The sequence below is a fragment of the Oryctolagus cuniculus genome, chromosome 1 (genome assembly GCF_964237555.1).
Source record: "Oryctolagus cuniculus chromosome 1, mOryCun1.1, whole genome shotgun sequence".
NCBI lineage: Eukaryota > Metazoa > Chordata > Mammalia > Lagomorpha > Leporidae > Oryctolagus > Oryctolagus cuniculus.
Window position 1 is genome coordinate 229477001 of NC_091432.1, and position 18574 is coordinate 229495574.

At 49.4% G+C, this 18574-nt stretch overlaps 1 protein-coding gene across 2 annotated transcripts in view; it reads left to right on the forward strand.

Annotated features, from left to right (window-relative positions):
• Window positions 1-18187: 18187 nt before the first annotated feature.
• PBX3 (PBX homeobox 3) overlaps window positions 18188-18574 on the forward strand; it is a 227781-nt gene continuing 227394 nt past the window's right edge. Inside the window, exon 1 of one of the 2 annotated variants that reach the window (XM_051855254.2) lies at window positions 18188-18500. In XM_051855254.2, coding sequence (XP_051711214.1) covers window positions 18301-18500 — 200 coding nt within the window. In that variant the 5' untranslated portion in view covers window positions 18188-18300. The remainder of the gene's footprint in view (window positions 18501-18574) is intronic. The other variant, XM_051855265.2, reaches the window with a different exon arrangement.

Here is an 18574-nt window from a genome sequence, read left to right on the forward strand (position 1 = left end):
GAGCAGGGATTTAAACTCAGGTCAGCCCAAAACTCCAACTCTCAATCACTATACACCATTTGTCCCACATAAAGACCTTGTAAACACGCTGGTGAGAGAGAAGGTTAAACAGCAAGAAGCTGTGCTGATCACTGCGTGGCATTCGCTGGAAATGCAGACTTCCCTGGGTGGAAATGTGCACCCGGCCCTTTTCCCTTTTCGGGAATTTCATCCAGAGAGGAGGGTGCTCTCTACCTGGAAGCGGAAAACGCTTAGGCATCATCAGAACGTTTTCTGATGCTACGTTTTATTTTGCTGTAATCTTCCTCACTTGATTATTATTTCTGAAATGAATTCTTTGTCAGCATAATTGTTCATGGAGATTAAAAGCAAAATATACTAAAAGGCTTTTAAGACAAAGCTCTGATGTTTCATTTTCTGCTACTCTTTGCTCCCTGGTTCTGGCATGCAGGGGCTATAATTTGGCTACTAAGCTGTAAGAATTCTTTCAAGGCCCAGTTTAGTTCTTTTGTATTTTTTTTAAAACAAAAATGGTGATAATTCATTTTACAATATTTCTTTTAAGATGCACAATTACTGCTAGAGAAACAGGAAAAGGAGACTGATTTTCATAATCAAAATTTTATGTTTTAATGAAATCTACACATAAGATTTGTTTAATAAGCCTAATAGTTCTAGCTAAAAATCTATTGCCTGCTACACATCACGGCAGATCTGTCCTCAATAAATGAGGGAAAATCGCGACCATTTTGCACTGACGTGAAAATCCCCGTGGCGCGTGATGGCTCGGCAGCATCTGCTATTTCCCCTCTCAGATACAAAGCGGCCAGCGTCAACTTTATAAATCCTATTACAAAAATGGGCATCTTTCCCCAACGTGTGCAGAAGAATGCAGCTTTCTTAGAAGAGCGTCTGAGTCGAGTGATGAAATACCAAATGAAGCACATTTTTTATTTCTTGCAGTTCGAATAGAGGACGAGAATGCATTTCCCTTTTAGTCGGATCCAAAGACGGGCCGAATATCTAACTGTGGAAATGCTCACCCTTTCCACAGTGCGAGTTGACATGAAAGACTTCGCTTTCTCTGGGACAAGAACCCCCACAAAGCCTCCAGGGCTCTTGGGTCACTGGATAATATGTAGCTAATATGTAGCCTTCTCCATTGTGAGGGCTCTTCCCAGAACACACTGTGCTCAGTGATACTGCGGCTGCCCCGGAGGCCCTTCTTATCCAGGTGCCTTTGAACTGAGATGGCACCATTTTCAGTGAGTGGCCTACCGTTCTAACAATGCTAAAGGTTTTTCAGGTGATTTTTGTTCCTCTGATTTGATGGCCTAAATATTCGTTTTTTGTTTTCATTATCTGAGTATACAAGATATGGTATGGGATCTGAATCTTTTTAAAATTAATTGCACTGTAAATCCCACATATCTCTGTAGAATGCACTTACTCATCATTAGCATGCGAGAGTTTCCAGTAAAATATCTTCTGTATTATTTTTATTATTAACATATTTACACTGTCACTCCAGCCCTGCACCCTTTGTGAATCTGTTTTTAAAATAAATATGACCTGATACCAGAGTGATTGGTGCAATAAAAATGCATGATGTGAAATTAATCAAATATGGTCGGGTTCAATTTATAAGGGACACATTAAGAAAAATTATTTCTTGTTCGGGTATGCCACTCTAGTGAATCAAACAGAGCTGCGTATATTTCAGCAAGATACATGTAAAATCCATTCATTCAACGAACATTTATTATGCATTTACTGTGTGCATCACGGGGCATAAAATCAAGCTGAGCAAACAAGAAATTCACACACGAAACCACTGGCGAGCATAAGCGACTGCATAATTGTGGAATATATGTTGAATCTCCTAAGATTCCAGAGACAAAAACTCAAGGGGCAGCTTTGCAGTACACCCGTTAAGGGTGTGAGTCTCTGGATTTATTCCCGTTTTTTTTTTTTTTTTTTTTTCAGGAAGTGGCCATTAATTTTTGTGTGAAAAAATGAGAACAGAGAGGCATAATTCATTGTGAAGATAGGTTTTATATTCTGTATATGTGAAGGAAATAAATTTCAAATGAAATGAAGAGAATGGGGAAAAAACCGGCTTGGATTTCAGAGTCAGACAGACATGAGTTCAAGTCCCACCTCTGCTACTTGCTAGCTGAGTGACATCCATTTTGTTGAGCTTTGATTTTCTTACCTATAATATGAGAGATGACCATAAGTTCCTCAGGGTACTGTTGTGAGGATTAAATAGATCACATCCTCAATAACTATTCACTAACTGCGTTGTCAACCTGGGACTGGGGACAGAGTAGCTTGTCAGAGTTGGTGGCAGTCCTGAATTGTTGTCAACAGCATTCCAGGTGGAGGGGACGGCAGCAGAGACAAAGGCGAGAGGGTAGAGATGGAAGCCGATGATTCCACTCCCCTCGAAGCATGGAGCTCTGCTCTCTTCCTCCCAGAGCCAGTTAGATGGAGACACGTCATGTGCTTGCCCTAGGAGCAGATGCCTGGGCTTCAGGGTGATATCTCTGTCCTCCAGGTGACTTAAACATGGTGAAGAATCTCTAGACAGATTAGTGGGAAGAGTCCAGGGGAAAACACTTGCAATGAGCATGCCTTAGCAATGGAACTCGGGACTGGGCCCTGTGAGCATCTTGAGGGCTGGGCCTCGCCCTCTTTTATCCAATGCTGGACTTGATCACCCACCTAGCATGAAGCCTTGTCTCGTTGATAACCGCTTGATGAACAAAAGAATGAACACTTGCATCCTGTAGGATGTAACAATTCACTCCCTAGCTGTGCGATCTCCAATCCTAGTGCCTCCAGTTCCTAAGCTGTAAAAAGGGGATAAACTGCTCATTGACCCCAAAGGACTACTATGAAGATCAAATGCATTGATGTTTGTAAAGTGCCAAGAGCAGTGCTTGGCACAAGGTCAATTCTATATTGTTTTTTCATGATGTAAAAATCAATATTGATAGTAAAGGGGGTGCTGAGAGGATCAGAAAAGAAAACAACTGAAGACAATAAATATTTGTGGAGGAAAAGGGAGAAGGAAGAAACTGTCTGTTTGAGTAGTGGAAGCCTACCCCAAGCAGGTTCAGAAGGATCTGGCACTGGACCCAGGAAAACCTGCTGGATCGAAGATTTACCCTTTCCTTGACCCCATTATGCAATAGGCTTAGGGGTGCCCTGGCCCTGCCAGTCCTCATGCCATCATCTCCTCTCCTGTCCCCAGTTCCACTGGTACCAGATTGTACCCTTGGCCCAAGACTCTGCCCAGATGTCTGGATTCTGCCATCCCTCCACCATTCCAGGGCCCTAAGTGGCTACAACATGTCTTAGTAATCATGGTCAATAGCCAAAGTCTCATTTCCACTGAGATGGAATATTTTCTCAGCCCTCTCCTGCCCTCAGAATGAAAATGCTGCTTCCTTTTGGGAATCACTTCTTCCTAGGAATCCTGTTGTCCCCACCAACCAGAGAGGACCCTTTGGCCATGAAGACAAAATGGGCTGGATTGGACCTCAGCAAGCCCCTTGGCTACTGACCCTCCCTGGGATCAACCTCCAGACTAGTCAGCCCACTGAGCATGTGCTCTACCAAATGAGTAGACATTAATATATTCACTAATTCATTCACATCTTCATTTAACTAATGGGAACTCAATTCCTCCTCTGTGCCCAGGGGCACTGACATCATTCACACAGAGTCCCTGCACTCAGAGAGCTCACGGCCTGGCCAGGGAGAGGGGCAACTGACCACACGGGGTACTCAAGTGCAAAAATATGAAAGTGTACAAGGTGGGAGTGACCAGGGATAGATGGGCACTTTCCCAGGAGAAGCAGAAAAGAGTTTCCAGAAACAGCAAGTGATGAGATGGAGTTTGAAGGAGGAAAGGGATACTTTTAGAGGAAAAGTGAGAGGAGAGTTTGCACTTTCAGGTAGGAGAGAGGGCTGGAGCAACAGGGAGAGGGCAGGTGGTGGAAGGAGTTGAGTACAGGGCTAAGGAACTCAAACTTTTGGTAAAAGAGGAAGGTGGGGGGGACCCTGTGTCGTGCTGCCCAGATCCCCATCAGTGATGGCCTGGTTACCCTAGTTGCTGGGAGTGCCCTCTGGGGCAGTCTTCTGTTCTCAGGCCCCTTTAGAGTTCACTTGAACTGCAGATAGCCTCCATGTCCAAGGTCATGCCCTTCCCTGAAGGGAGGCCTGCATCCTCCAGCTGATGGATGTACGAATATCAAGATCCAGGCATACTGACCCAACTTTGCACAACTTGGAAAAGCCATTCTGATCCCACAGCTCTCCGTGAGGTTGGCTGAGGCTATCCTTGGGTGTGCAAGGAAGGTCAGCTTCCCCACTGTGCCTGTTTGCTGCCTGTCCCTTTTGCTCATGGGTATTGCTACAAAGGGCAGCATTGACCCAACCATGGATCCCTTCCATTGTACTTCCTTGGGATGCTGTGTGTCAAGGATGACCCCTCAACCTCATACCGCAGGCTCCTACTTGTGAGCCATTTAAACATTATTATGTCTCTTTCTGATCACCCAAATTCCTTATACCACAGTGCCTTCCAGCTCTTTCCCTCTTTTGCTCCTCTGCTTTACAGCTGAAATTTTCCAAAGTCCTGTTAACTCCCGACCCACGCTGTCTGCAGCCCTCACTCCCATTCATTCCTTTGTGGAGGCCATCAGGTAGCTCCCCAAGTTTCCAATGCTCGCCACATCATTCAAGCCAGTGGACACGTTGGGGCATAACTCAGTGGAACCGCTGACTTCTCTCTCCTTGAAACACTCTTGGTCTCTGTCCTGCTGGGCTTTTCTAAGTGTTTCTCCCATCTCCTTTTTGGTCCCTTTTGTCTGCATCCATTCCTCAATTATTGCTCCTCCATTGTGGGCTCTCATTTTTCTTGGCTCTCACACTCTCCCCATATGATATCCCATGCAGTGCTGTGACTGTCAATCCCATTAAAATGTTAATAATTCCAAAGTCCCTCTTCTCGTCTGGCTCGCTCTCTATTGAGTCAACAATGCCTGCCCTCCAGGGTGCTGTGTCTTCCACATGTGCACAACTGGACCCATCACCTGCAAGCCTGCAGCTCCTCCCTAGTGCTTCCCAGCCAGACCCCACCAGCACTCTCTGTTACCCGCCCCCTTCCCCAGCTGCATCCTCTGTTCTGTGACTCCCATCTTGGATGCACCTGTGACTCAAAATGATGTTGTCTGCTGAGAACCAGGTTGTGGTGGCCCAGTCAAGACTGCGAGGTTCTTGAATGACTCCCAGACACCATGGGAGTCAGAAACTGGGGAGCCTTCAGAACCCTGGGAACTGTCCGGGCGCCTGCTTCTCTCCACCCCCTTCCAGGCTGGGCTGTTTCTGCTTTCTGCCAGTGTTCTGTTTACAAGTGACTCTCTCTGCTGCTCCCTGGGATATTGGCCAAACACAACTGTCCCAAAGGTCTGGGAGTGTTTGTCGTCGATGCAAGCTCTCAGCAAACAAAGCAGGACCTGCAGGTGCCAGGGGGAGTCTCCAGAAGAGCAGTGACCGGTGTGACCTTGGCCAGGGCCCATCTCTATCCCAGTGAACCAAGCCTGGGACGGTCGGACCATGTGTAGGAAACACGACTAAGAAGACCCATGGGAGTTGGTGTAAGGTTCAAGGGAAACTGCAAATCTTGGGCTGGGCAGCTATTTGAGATGTGATATTCACGGGTAACAGAAATCTCCAAAGATCCACACAAATATCTGACCACTTTGCTATCCTGTGATTCTGTGAAACATTGCTCATTTATTTCCCCTCTCCTCTTTTCTCTACTTTATGATGTTACTCTGTAGTAAATGGTAGGAAGAACATGATAAAACTATCCAGGGAGCTCATTTCTAAAAGGTAAAATCTTAACTATCCACTTGAATCAGTACTTTATCTTATAACAAAAAGTTACTAATTATAGCAATGAAATAAAAGGCTCTTTGAGTCTATCTTAATTGCTTTTGCTTTTGAATCTGACCTAGAAACTCAGAAGGGAAGAGAAGTAATCAAAAGTACCATCCAGTTGCTTCTGACAGAAGAAAGTTTATAACTCGCGATAAGTTCTCAGGAAATAATATCACCAGGAGAGCTTTGATGGCCCCCTTACGGGTAAAAAAAATAATTTTAGAAAATTTATTTTCAGATCAGCATATTGTAACCATAATTCTTTAAGGAAACTTTTACTTTAAATCAGTTTTATTATAAGCCCAGAAAAGAAACAGGACTAGGAGGTGAACCTAGTGTTGGCATGAGGCTGGTGAGATAAAAAGAAATATACTGTGGAACAACTTTTTTTTTAAGAGATGAAACTCTGGGGGCCGGCACTGTGACACAGCGGGTAAAGCTGCTGCCTGCAGTGCCCGCATCCCATATGGGCGCTGATTCCAGTCCCAGCTGCTCCACTTCTGATCCAGCTCTCTGCTATGGCCTGGGAACGCAGTGGAAGATGGCCCAAGTCCTTGGGCTCCTGCACCTGCATGGGAGACCTGGAGGAATCTCTTGGCTCCTGGCTTCAGATTGGCATGGCTCTGGCCATTTCGACCATCTGGGGAGTGAACCAGCAGATAGAAGACCTCTCTCTCTCTCTCTCTCTCTCTCTCTCTGCCTCTCCTTCTCAACTCTGTGTAACTCTAACAAATAAATAAATAAATCTTAAAAAAAAAAAAAAAAGAAACTCTGGAGGTTGGTGCTGTGGTGTAGCAGGTTAAGCTGCCACATACAGTGGCTAAATCCCCTAAGGGTGCTGGTTCTAGCCCCTGCTGCTCCACTTCCCATCCAGCTCTCTGCTATGGCCTGGGAAATCAGTGGAAGATGGCCCAAGTCCTTGGGCCCCGGCACTTTGTGGGAGACCCGGAAGAAGCTCCTGGCTCCTGGCTCCTGGCTCCTGGCTTTGGCCTGGGCCAGTTCCGGCTGTTGCAACCACTTGGGAAGTAAACCAGAGAATGGAAGACCTCTCTCTCTCTCTCTTTCTGTCTCTTCCTCTATCTCTCTCTCTCTCTTCCTCTCTCTCTCTCTCTCCCTCTCTTTCTGTAACTCTGTCTTTCACATAGATAAATAAATCTTTAAAAAAAAAAAAAAAACCAGACATGAAATTCTGGATTTATGTACCGGCTTTCAAAAGTCTCTCTAGGCGCACTGTTCAGCAGCAATTTGGATCTTCTCTGAAGTTTTTAGAATGCTTCAAATGAAGGCAGATTTTTTTTCATTTAACTCTTTTTAAATATTTATTTGAAAGGCAGAGGGACAGCTCCTATCTGCTAGCTGATTCCCCAAATGCCTGCAATGGCTCAGGCTGTCTAGGGGCCCAAAACCAAGAGCTGCAAACTTGATCAAGTCTCCTTCATGGGTGGCAGGAACACATTATTATTTTTTTAAAGATTTATTTATTTGAAAGTCAGAGTTACAGAAAGAGGCAAAGAGAGAGAGAGAGAGAGAGAGAGAGAGAGATCTTCTATCCGATGGTTCACACCCCGATTGGCTGCAATGGCCAGAGCTGCGCTGATCCGAAGCCAGGAGCTTCTTCCGGATCTCCCACGTGGGTACAGGGGCCCAAGTACTTGGGCCATCTTCTACTGCTTTCCCAGGCCACAGCAGAGAGCTGGATGGGAAGTGGAGCAGCTGGGACTTGAACAAGCGCCCATATAGGATGCTGGCACTGCAGGCAGTGGCTTTACCTGCTATGCCACAGTGCTAGCCCCAAGTATAAGTTTATTTTTAAAAAAGATTTATTATTTATTTAAAAGAGTGAGAGAGAGAGAGAGAGAGAGATATCTTCTGCCTGCTGGTTCACTCCCCAGATGGCCGCAGTGGTTAGGGCTGGGCCAGGCTGAAGCCAGGAGAGAAGAGCTTCTTCCAGGTATCCCATGTGGTTGCGGGGGCCCAAGTACTTGGGCCATCCTCTGCTGCTTTCCTAGGCTCATTAGCAGGGAGCTGGATTGGAAGTGGAGCAGCCAGGTGGCAAACCTGCGTTACATTGCAGGCAGTGGCTTCACCCACTATGCCTCAACACCAGTCCCTATAAGTTTTTTTTTTTTAATTTTAATTTTTTATTTTTTGACAGGCAGAGTGGACAGTGAGAGAGAGAGAGACAGAGAGAAAGGTCTTCCTTTGCCGTTGGTTCACCCTCCAATGGCCGCTGCGGCCGGCGCACCGCGCTGATCCGACGGCAGGAGCCAGGAGCCAGGTGCTTTTCCTGGTCTCCCATGGGGTGCAGGGCCTAAGCACCTGGGCCATCCTCCACTGCACTCCCTGGCCACAGCAGAGGGCTGGCCTGGAAGAGGGGCAACCGGGACAGAATCCGGCGCCCCGACCGGGACTAGAACCCAGTGTGCCGGCGCCGCTAGGCGGAGGATTAGCCTAGTGAGCCGCGGCGCCGGCCAGTCCCTATAAGTTTATTTTAAAAAGTGAACTTTACTTTGGTGCAGGGGAGAGGGAAGAAGGAGAGGGGAGGGGAGAGAGGAAGGGAAGCAAAGAAAAGAGAAAGAAGAGAAGAGAGAACCAGGAGGATGAGTGGAGAGAATCAAGAGCAAAGAAAAAGGAAGGGATGAGAGGCAGAAGAAAGGTGGAGAGAGCGGAGAGAATTGAAGTTCCCCTGGAGCTGTGGAGCACTGGGAAGTTAAGAGCAGTGATTTGGCTTTTATAATGCACTTGGTATCCCTTGCCCTGCTTGGTTTTTGCAATAGCTCAGTGTGATGAGCCTTACTGTGGTTGTCGTTACTGTTATTGATGCTATGAAGAAGTTAAGAAACCCAACCAAGGCCAAGCAGCCAGTCTGCGGTGAAATTAGAATTCAAATCTGAGTCTGCCTGCTTCTTTAAAGATTTATTCATTTATTTGAAAGGCAGAGTTACAGAGAGGGAGGGAGAGAGGGAGAGAGGGAGAGAGGGAGAGAGAGAGAGAGGTCTTCCATCCTCTGGTTCACTTCCCCAGATGGCTGCAATGGCCGGAGCTGCACCGATCCAAAGTCAGGAACCAGGAACCTCCTCCAGGTCTCCCACCGTGGGTCCAGGGACCCTAGGACTTGGGCTATCATCTGTTGCTTTCCCAGGCCACAGCAGAGAGCTGGATGGGAAGTGGAACAGCCAGGACTTGAACCAGCGCCCATATGGGATGCCAGCACTGCATGTGGCAGTTTACCTGCTACGCCACAGTGCCAGTTCCTCTATTATTTATTTATTTGAGAGAGAACGAGAGAGAGAGAGAGAGAGAATCTTCTTGCCACTGGTTAAGTCCCCAAATGGCTGTAATAGCTGGGACTGGGCGAGGTCAAATCCAGGAGCAAGGAACTCCTTCCAGGTCTCCCAACTACTCGGCCATCATCTGCTGCCTTGCCAGGTGCATTAGCATGGAGCTGTATTGGAAACAGAGTGGCTAGGACTTGAATCAGCAGATTAGCCCACTGTGCCACATCACTAGCTCCGATCTACCTGATTCTAAATGGAGAATTTTTGGTTTAAGCCTAAAGAGCTTATAATTATAATCCTTCTTTGCTAGACACTTACGAGAATTAGGTTTGGCACTTTTTGAAAATAAGTCTACAGCAGTGGCTTAAATGAAGTAGAATTTTATTCCTCCATCAGTTAGAGGCATCTGGAGGAGTCAAAGACTGGTATGGTTACTTGGATGCTGGCTTCTTCGTGGTATAATCTGCAGTCCAGGCTTGTAGGTGTAGCTTCATTGCCCCAGTGTGCCTCCTCCATTCCAGGTCACCTTGCAGTCTAAGATGGGTCTTGGAGCTCCATCTGTAAGCTACAGGCTAGGGAGAGGGCAAGAAATGGCAACAAGAATCCCTCTTAACTAAGTTAGGTCCCTGTAAGGAGACTTTTTGAAGACCCACAGAACACTTCTATGTATATCTCAAAGACCAGAACCTAACCACCTGGTTAAACTTCAAGGAGGGCAGAGAAAAGGCATTTGTCCTAAGCAAAAAGTATACAGTTAAAAAATCTTGGTACCAAGAGGAAAAGAGGCTGGAATAGGTACAGGTTCTCTATGCACCTAATCTGTGCCCCCCAGCCTCCCCCCTCCCACTTTTTTTTTTGACAGGCAGAGTGGATAGTGAGAGAGAGAGACAGAGAGAAAGGTCTTCCTTTGCCATTGGTTCACCCTCCAATGGCCGCTGAGGCCGGCATACCTCGCTGATCCGATGGCAGAGCCAGGTACTTATCCTGGTCTCCCATGGGGTGCAGGGCCCAAGCACCTGGGCCATCCTCCACTGCACTCCCTGGCCACAGCAGAGAGCTGGCCTGGAAGAGGGGCAACCGGGACAGAATCCAGCACCCCGACCGGCACTAGAACCCGGTGTGCCGGCGCTGCAAGGCAGGATTAGCCTAGTGAGCCGCGGCGCCAGCCAGCCCTCAGCCCCTTAATCTCCTGGCAATGAAATCCTGAAGCTAAGTACCTGGACCAGCCATGAGACCCATAAGGGCAGAATGCCAAATACTGTGCCCTCACTCAGATGCCAGCCACAAGTTTAGGGTTTTCCAGGCTGCCTGCACTTCTGATCAATGGGCTACAATCTTGGGTATTCCTATGACACCCCTCATGTTCAGAAGTTAACTAGAGTGAATTAGAACTCAGGAAAGTACTATCTTTCTGATTATAGTCTTATTGTAAAAGATCAGGACCAGTCAAATGAAGAGGGCAGAGCAAGGTCTAAGAGGATCTCAAACGCAGAGCGTCCGTGTTCTCTCATGTGGTGTCGGGGCACATCAAGGGGTTCACCCACCAGAAGCATCATTGAGGTATTCTAGTTTCTATCAGGGTTTCTTTGTGTAGGAACAACTGCTTGAGTCATTGGCCCTGTGATTAAAATCCATCTCCAGATCCTTCTCCTCTTGGAAGGTTGAGCTGCTCAAAGCCCCAAGCCTCTCTCATCACACGGTTGGTCTTTCTGGTTACTAGCTGCCAAACTGACTTAGCTCTTTAGCATAAACTCAGATGTGATTCCCAGGGTTTATGAATAGTAAAAACACTCCTGCCACTCAGTAGATTCCAAGAGTTTTATATGTTATTTCCCAAGGACCCAGTACAAAGACAAGACAATTTTTTTTGCATGCAACATCGCCCCAACCTGTAGGAATCTGTACTATGTGCTAGGCTATTCCTCCCTTCTTTTTAATCATTTGTCCATCTATCGATCCACCCATCCATTAAGTGTTTATAGGCTCTATCAGCTATGCTTTAAGTAACACAAAATTCATCCAACAGGAATTTTTTAAAAACACTCCTGCCACTCAGTAGATTCCAAGAGTTTTATATGTTATTTCCCAAGGACCCAGTACAAAGACAAGACAATTTTTTTTGCATGCAACATCGCCCCAACCTGTAGGAATCTGTACATTGTGCTAGGCTATTCCTCCCTTCTTTTTAATCATTTGTCCATCTATCGATCCACCCATCCATTAAGTGTTTATAGGCTCTATCAGCTATGCTTTAAGTAACACAAAATTCATCCAACAGGAATTTTTTAAAAAGATTTATTTATTTATTTGAAAGTCAGAGTTACGCAGAGAGAGAGAGAAAAAGAGAGAGAGAGAGAGGTCTTCCATCCGATGGTTCACTCCCCAGATGGCCACAATGGCCAGAGGTGCACCAATCCCAAGCCAGGAGCCAGGAGCTTCTTCCGGGTCTCCCACGCAGTTGCAGGGGCCCAAGGACTTGGGCCATCTTCTACTGCTTTCCCAGGCCATAGCAGAGAGCTGGATTGGAAGTGGAGCAGCCGGGACTCAAACTGGTGCCCATATGGGATGCTGGTGCTTCAGGCCAGGACGTTTACCTGCTGGGCCACAGCACTGGCCCCCAATAGGAATTTTAAAATAGGAATTGAATTTACTTACAAAGCTGGGAAACTGGGGGTGAGCACTTGCTGGTTTGGGTCAGATGTCCACCGATGTCTGCAAACACCTCTGTGACATATGTGCTCTCTGTCTTTCTGCTCCAGTCACCGTCTTTTTTTTTTTTTTAAGTCTATTTAATTTATTTGAAAGACAGAGAGGGAGACACACAGAGAGAGAAAGAGAGAGCTCTTCCATTCTTCCATCCGCTTGTTCACTCTGCAAAGATCTGCAACCTCCAGGGCTAGGTCAGGAAGAAACCAGGAGCTGGGTGGCAGGGACCCAAGTACTTCCACCATCATCACTACCTCCCAGAGTGTGCAGGCGGCTGGAACCTCCATGCCCTCCAGTTTTTATTTTTTAAAAAAGATTCTATTTTAGGCCGGCGCCGCGGCTCACTAGGCTAATCCTCCGCCTAGCGGCACCGGCATACCGGGTTCTAGTCCCAGTTGGGGCGCCGGATTCTGTCCCAGTTGCCCCTCTTCCAGGCCAGCTCTCTGCTGTGGCCAGGGAGTGTAGTGGAGGATGGCCCAGGTGCTTGGGCCCTGCACCCCATGGGAGACCAGGAAAAAGCACCTGGCTCCTGGCTCCTGCCATCGGATCAGCGTGGTGCGCCGGCCGCAGCGCGCCGGCCGTGGCGGCCATTGGAGGGTGAACCAACGGCAAAGGAAGACCTTTCTCTCTGTCTCTCTCTCTCACTGTCCACTCTGCCTGTCAAAAAAAAAAAAAAAAAAAAGATTCTATTTTAGAATGTTTACAGAAAAACAAGTTGCACAAAGAGTTCTCCAATTCCTCACCCCATGCTTCCCCCATTATTAACATCCATGTTCGTATTCCTGTGGCTCGTTTGCTTCAATGAATGAACCGATGGTGATGCTTTCTTGTTTACTCATGTCCATACTTTATTCAGATTTTCTTAGTTTTTACCTAAAGTCTGCTTTCTGTTCCAGGAGTACATCTGGTTTTCATGTCTCCTTATACTTTTCTTGGTGGAGACAGTTCTCCAGACATTCCTGGGTTTTGGTGACCTTGACATTTTTGAGGAGTCCTGGTCAGCTATATTTTAAAAAAATATTCATTTTATTTATTTGAAAGGCAGAGCTACAGAGAGAGAAGAGACAGAGAGAGGTACTCCACCTGCTGGTTCACTCCCCAAATGGTCGCCAATCCGAAGCCAGGAGCCAGGAGCTTCTTCTGGGCCTCCCACATGAAAGTAGGGCCCCAAGCACTTGGGCCATCTTCTGCTGCTTTCCCAGGCACACCAGTAGGAGCTGGATCAGAAGTGGAGCAGCTGGGATGAGATGTGGGTGCTGCGGGCAGCGACTGGATCCTCTAAGCCACAGTGCCAGCCCCCACTGGTCAGCTATTTTGCAGAATGTTCTTCAAGGATCTGTCTAATGTTTTCCTCATGATTAAACTGGGATTATGGGTTTTAGGAAGGAAAGAGGAACCATTTTCATCCCATTTTTTCCTTTCTTCCTGCCCCTTCCCGTCTCCTTCTGAAATCAGCAGTCACCCCTCTTCCTAACAGACTCAAGGCAGGGCATAGGAAGCTTGTAAGCGCCTTAGACTTTGACTGGGACTGAGCACATTGCTGTTGGATTTATCCATCAACAGGCAAGAATGTTGGCTGTCTGGATGACAGGCACACAACTGACAGTGCTGGCTCAAGTGCCCAATGTGTAAGACTGCATGGTACTAGATGTTGTCGGGAAGGGAAGGACATTAGGCTTGGGGCTGTCCATTTTGCATTCCAATAACCGGTCTATTTTAAGGGCCTCATGGAAGAAAGGTGAACTGGTATCCCACTGACACTTTGGTTACTCAATCAAATCTATCTTAAGTAGAGGAACTTTTGTCGCTTGTCACCTGCTCTCTGAACTGTAAATACCAGTTGCTATGGCAACAGAGTAAGGACATGTACTGGGCATAAGCATTTAGTCAGTGTCCCCAAAGTGACCACTCGAAGAGTGTAACTCTCAGATGTCCTCTTTGGTTGTTTGCTCTTTTTAAAACCATAACAGGGGTTAAACCACCGCTTAGGACATCCGCATCCCATATCAGAGTTCTGGCTGCTCTGCTTCTGATCCAACTTCCTGCTAATGTGTTTCCTGGGAGGCAAGGTGACAACTCAAGTACTTGACTCCCTGCTACCTATGTGGGAGACCCAGATGGAATTCCAGAGTCCTGGCTTTAGCTTGGCCCAGCCCTGACTGCTGCAGGCATTTGGAGAATGAACCAGTGGTTGAAAAATCTCTCTCACTCTCTGCCATTTTGCTGTTCAAAGGAATAAATAAACATAAAACACGCAAATGACTCATGTTAAAGTCACATTTTAAAATACTTTTTTAAAAAACATGCTTGTGAACTAAATGAGAAAACCAATAGAGCTGAAGTGAGAGCAAACAATGCAGGACTATCTAGGATGATGGCAAATTACACGTATTACAGGCAATTTATGATGAGGGAGGTTAGAGCAGATGATGGTGAGTGACAGTAGATGTGGCAGAAAAGCTTCAGAGAGGTGGGTCTTGGAGTCCTAGGTGACCACAAAGGATGACCTGGCAGGCTGTGGCCTTCAATTCCCTTCTCCCTTCTAGGAGATCTGGGTTCTTTCAATAGAGTTGTATTAGAAGCACCCAAGTTACTTATTGTCATTCATACATAGTTCCTCCATTAAGGCCTATGACGTTTACTTAGTGATCTTAATTAAATGACCCCTCCCACCATTTTTTTCTTTTTGCTGTGTTTTGCAAAGTAGTGTTTGCAGACACATAGATCAAGAATTAAATTGAATTCAAGTTGCAGCATGTATCGGCTTTGTGTTCTGTGCAAGTTCCTCTCTCTCTCATTCTGTTTCTTATTTAATAGTAATGCAATCACTTAGGGCTGTTGTGAGACTGTCATAAGACGAAGCGCAAGGACACAGAGCTGAGTGTCCCACCCTACGAGAGAGGTTGCTGATGGCACCACACTGATGATAGAGATGAAGGTGATGTTCACAGAAGCTCATGGAAAGGGATGGCTTTGAAGGAGCCCCTAGTTGGTCTTCACTACTTTGTCACTATTAACATCACAAGAAGGTCCACTCACCAAAAGTAAGGACATATCTCTTGACTTTTTAATAATTGCTGCCTTAGAAACAGCGAAGATGGATTCAGGTGCACAGGGAGGTTCTATTCCATTGCCTGTGAAGGCACCAACCACGTGACTCAAGATTGCTGAGCAGAGATAAGGTGATATCCAACGTGAGAAACTGGCAGGAGCACAAGAGACCTTGGAGCATCTGCAGTTAGTTGACACTGTATATTGGGGCAAGGTCAACGAGCCCGTGAGGGAATCCTTGCTGGGACCCTCTGGCTTCCACTGCAAGTCATATTGATAATAACAAAGAGAGAAGGCCCCGGAACAGAGGGTCAATGTAATCCAATCAGTTATGCAGGATGATGGTATCAAGTTCGCACATCACTGAATTGACCATGGGTTTAGAGGTGTGTGCCGTGGAGTAGCTGCGGCTGCTAGACATTTAACAAGTTGTTTTATTCCTAATTGCTGGCATTTGCTTAACTGTTTTCTTAATTCTAATTTATGTTTTTATGTTCCAGTTTGTTTACATAGCCCATAGTTCCCAATTGCCTTTATTTGCTTAAGTGTTTCTTTAATTTTATTTACATTTTTATATATGTTGCTTTGCTTACATAACTCATTGTTTGGAGTGGGCTAGAAATAACCATAAATCCCTATTGTTAATTAGCCTCATCCTCATGACTGATTAGTCAAGATTATGAGCCTAGAAGGAGGGCAGGGAGGAGGCCTAGTAGTGAGTCACAGGATCATTGAATTTTAGAGCCGGAAAGAATCTTAGAGCTTAGGCATCATTCAGATAGAATTCTGTGGTTTTACATCTTCAGCGTTGGAGCATGGTGAAAGGTTGTCTGCTTGCTCTTGTTCCTCTCTGCAGAGATGGGTAAGGACTTGGTGACAGCTTTGAACAACAAGTTGGGAATAAAGAGAAAACCCAATCAGTGATGAAGGAAGAATCCGAAACACGGCGCCTAAATGGGTTATAGAAGGGCAGGGATATTAACGAACGCGAAGGAGGTTCTTCGGAGGTGGGGGGCGGAGTGGGTTGTGTGGAACTCCCTCTTCCGCAGCTGTGCAGTTGGGAAGGGCTTTAGCTTGCCTAACTGTAAGCGTAGCTATTAGCTCTGCAGCGGGGAGTATTTAAAAGTACACACAACATAGGAAGGAAAGAACCTGGAACCGAGTAGCCTGCTTCATTCCAAGAATCCATCTGGCATTCACAGAACTGCTTGTCCTACATTGAACCCTGCCGAGTGAGAGCCATTTTTCATATCCTCACACCCCTATTTTTGGTGTCAGGTAAGACAACTTCTTGAGTTTGGGGAAGGAAGTAGGAGGTTTTTCAGAACCCCCTAACCAAGGGACTCATCTAGGGTGAGGTCCATGAACCTAATGTGGGGAAAACGCGCTGCAACCCTGCTCTTATGGATAAATAAACTCGTCTCCACAAGAGGCGGAAGCCCAGATCCCCTAACCGCGGCAGCCGGGAGTCATCTGGCAGAGTGCGATGGGAGAAGTGTTCACACGTGAGGCATCAGCGGCTGGAGTCACCAGCCCGGGACTCAGGGTGCCAGGGGTAGCTGAGGAGCGAAATCCAGCCTATGACTAAACACACGCATTTTGTAAGGAAGAGCTGCTTTCTGCAGTTCTGGCATATCTGGAGGCATCTACAGACGAACACTGCCAAAAGACTAGTCCCCTGATTACCAGGGGTTGCAGGAGTGCGAAACGTGTTGTAAGCCTTGACATTTAGTCCTGGGCGGCAGGCACTTTTCCCCTCTGAAACATTTCTGAATGTTCCCCTTCCAAGGGAAAGCGTACAGCGCTCAGATCCACCGAGCTCGACTTCACACGTGCGAGGAGACAGACCCGCGTCTCGACTGGGCACCCCTTGTGGGACAGCGCGAGGCCCGCGAGCCCCACTCGGAGCAGCGCCCCCTCGGTTCCCATGGCGACCGTGGGGGGCGGGGCCATCGTCTGCTATTTCCCCGCCTCTGCCCAGGACCTTTCGAATGCTCCAATTGGAACAGCCCTTTCGGGCCTCTGTCCCGCCCCTCTCGGCTCGAAGCGCGAGGCGATTGGCCCGGGATGTGCAGCCAGAGGGCAACACCTCCAGATGGAAAGAGCGGGAAAGTGCACCAGGCGCTGTCCGAGGCGTGAAGCTCATAGGGGTTGAGAAGCTTTGGAACAAGTTGACCCCCGTCCCACATACAACCCCCCACACCCAAGACTGCTAACGTTGGGGAGCGGGGACCAGGGCGCGAGCACAACGTTTGTAGGCCGGGGCAGTCCATCCTGGGGTGGGGAGGAGGGGAGAGCGAGACCAGGCGAGAAGATCCGGCCGCTCGCTCCCTGGCCGGAGATCAGAGGCCAGAGGGGGCGGGCCCACCACCGGGGGCGGGGCCAGCGGCGGCGGCGGGAGGCGCAAGGCCCAATGAGCGCGCGCTCCGCCCCTGGGGGTGTGGCGCACGGAGCGCTCTCCCACCCCCCGCGCGCCCCCGCCCCTCCCCCCGGGCGCCGGGGCCGCAGTGAGTGAGTGGCACTGGCAGCCTGTCAATCCCTCAGCCGAGCGGCCTCCGAGCCCGGTCCGCGGCGGCTGCTGGCTGGGTGCGCGGCTCCGGCAGTGGCGGCGGCGACTTCTCCCGCCCCATCAATCTGCTGTCCGCCTTGCCGCGCGGCCCGCCGGGGGCCCTCCACCAGGCTCCGCGCCCCCGCCGCGCCGGCCCGCCCGCTCCCAAACTTTCCTCCTCCGTCCCCCTCACTCCCCGCGGCCCGCCCGCCCGCCGGCCTCCTCCTCCTCCTCTGCCGCCCGCCGCCGCCGCCGCCGCCGCTCCCTCCCCCGGGGCCGCCGGGGCTCGGATCCCGCCCGGCCGAGGCGGCGGCGGCGGCGGCCGAGGGAGGGAGGGAGTGCGCAGGCTGGCGCGGGGAGCGGCGGGCGTCCCGGCAACTCGGCCGGCGCTGAGGAGCAAGTTGCGCGGGGCCGCCCGGCGGGGCGCGCGGCGGCGAGGAGGCGGCGCGGCGGCCGCGTGAGGGCAGCGGGCGCCGCCGCCTCCGCCTCCGCCACCGCCGCGGAGCCCGGCGCTTCCGCCCGCCGCTTCTCCCCAGCCTCGGCCGCGGCGGAAGCCGGAGCCGGGCGCCGGTCCGCACCGCCGCAGCCGCGGGCCCGGCCGGCCGGGCCGCCCCCTCCCCGCGCGGGCGGGGAGCGCGCGGCCGCCTCCCCCTCCCCCTCCCCCTCTTTCTTCTCCTCCCTCGCCGCCGCCGCCGCCGCCGCCGCCGCCTCAGCCTTCGCCTCAGCCGCCGCCGCCGCCCGCTCCCGCCCGCGCGCGGCGGGATGGACGATCAATCCAGGATGCTGCAGACTCTGGCCGGGGTGAACCTGGCCGGCCACTCGGTGCAGGGGGGCATGGCCCTGCCGCCTCCCCCGCACGGCCACGAAGGGGCGGACGGCGACGGCAGGAAGCAGGACATCGGCGACATCCTCCACCAGATCATGACCATCACCGACCAGAGCTTGGACGAGGCGCAAGCAAAGTTGGTGTCGTCTCATTAAAGCATCTTTTGTGTGTGTGTGCGGGAGCCGGGCCCGCGGCCGAGTCGGGGGCCCC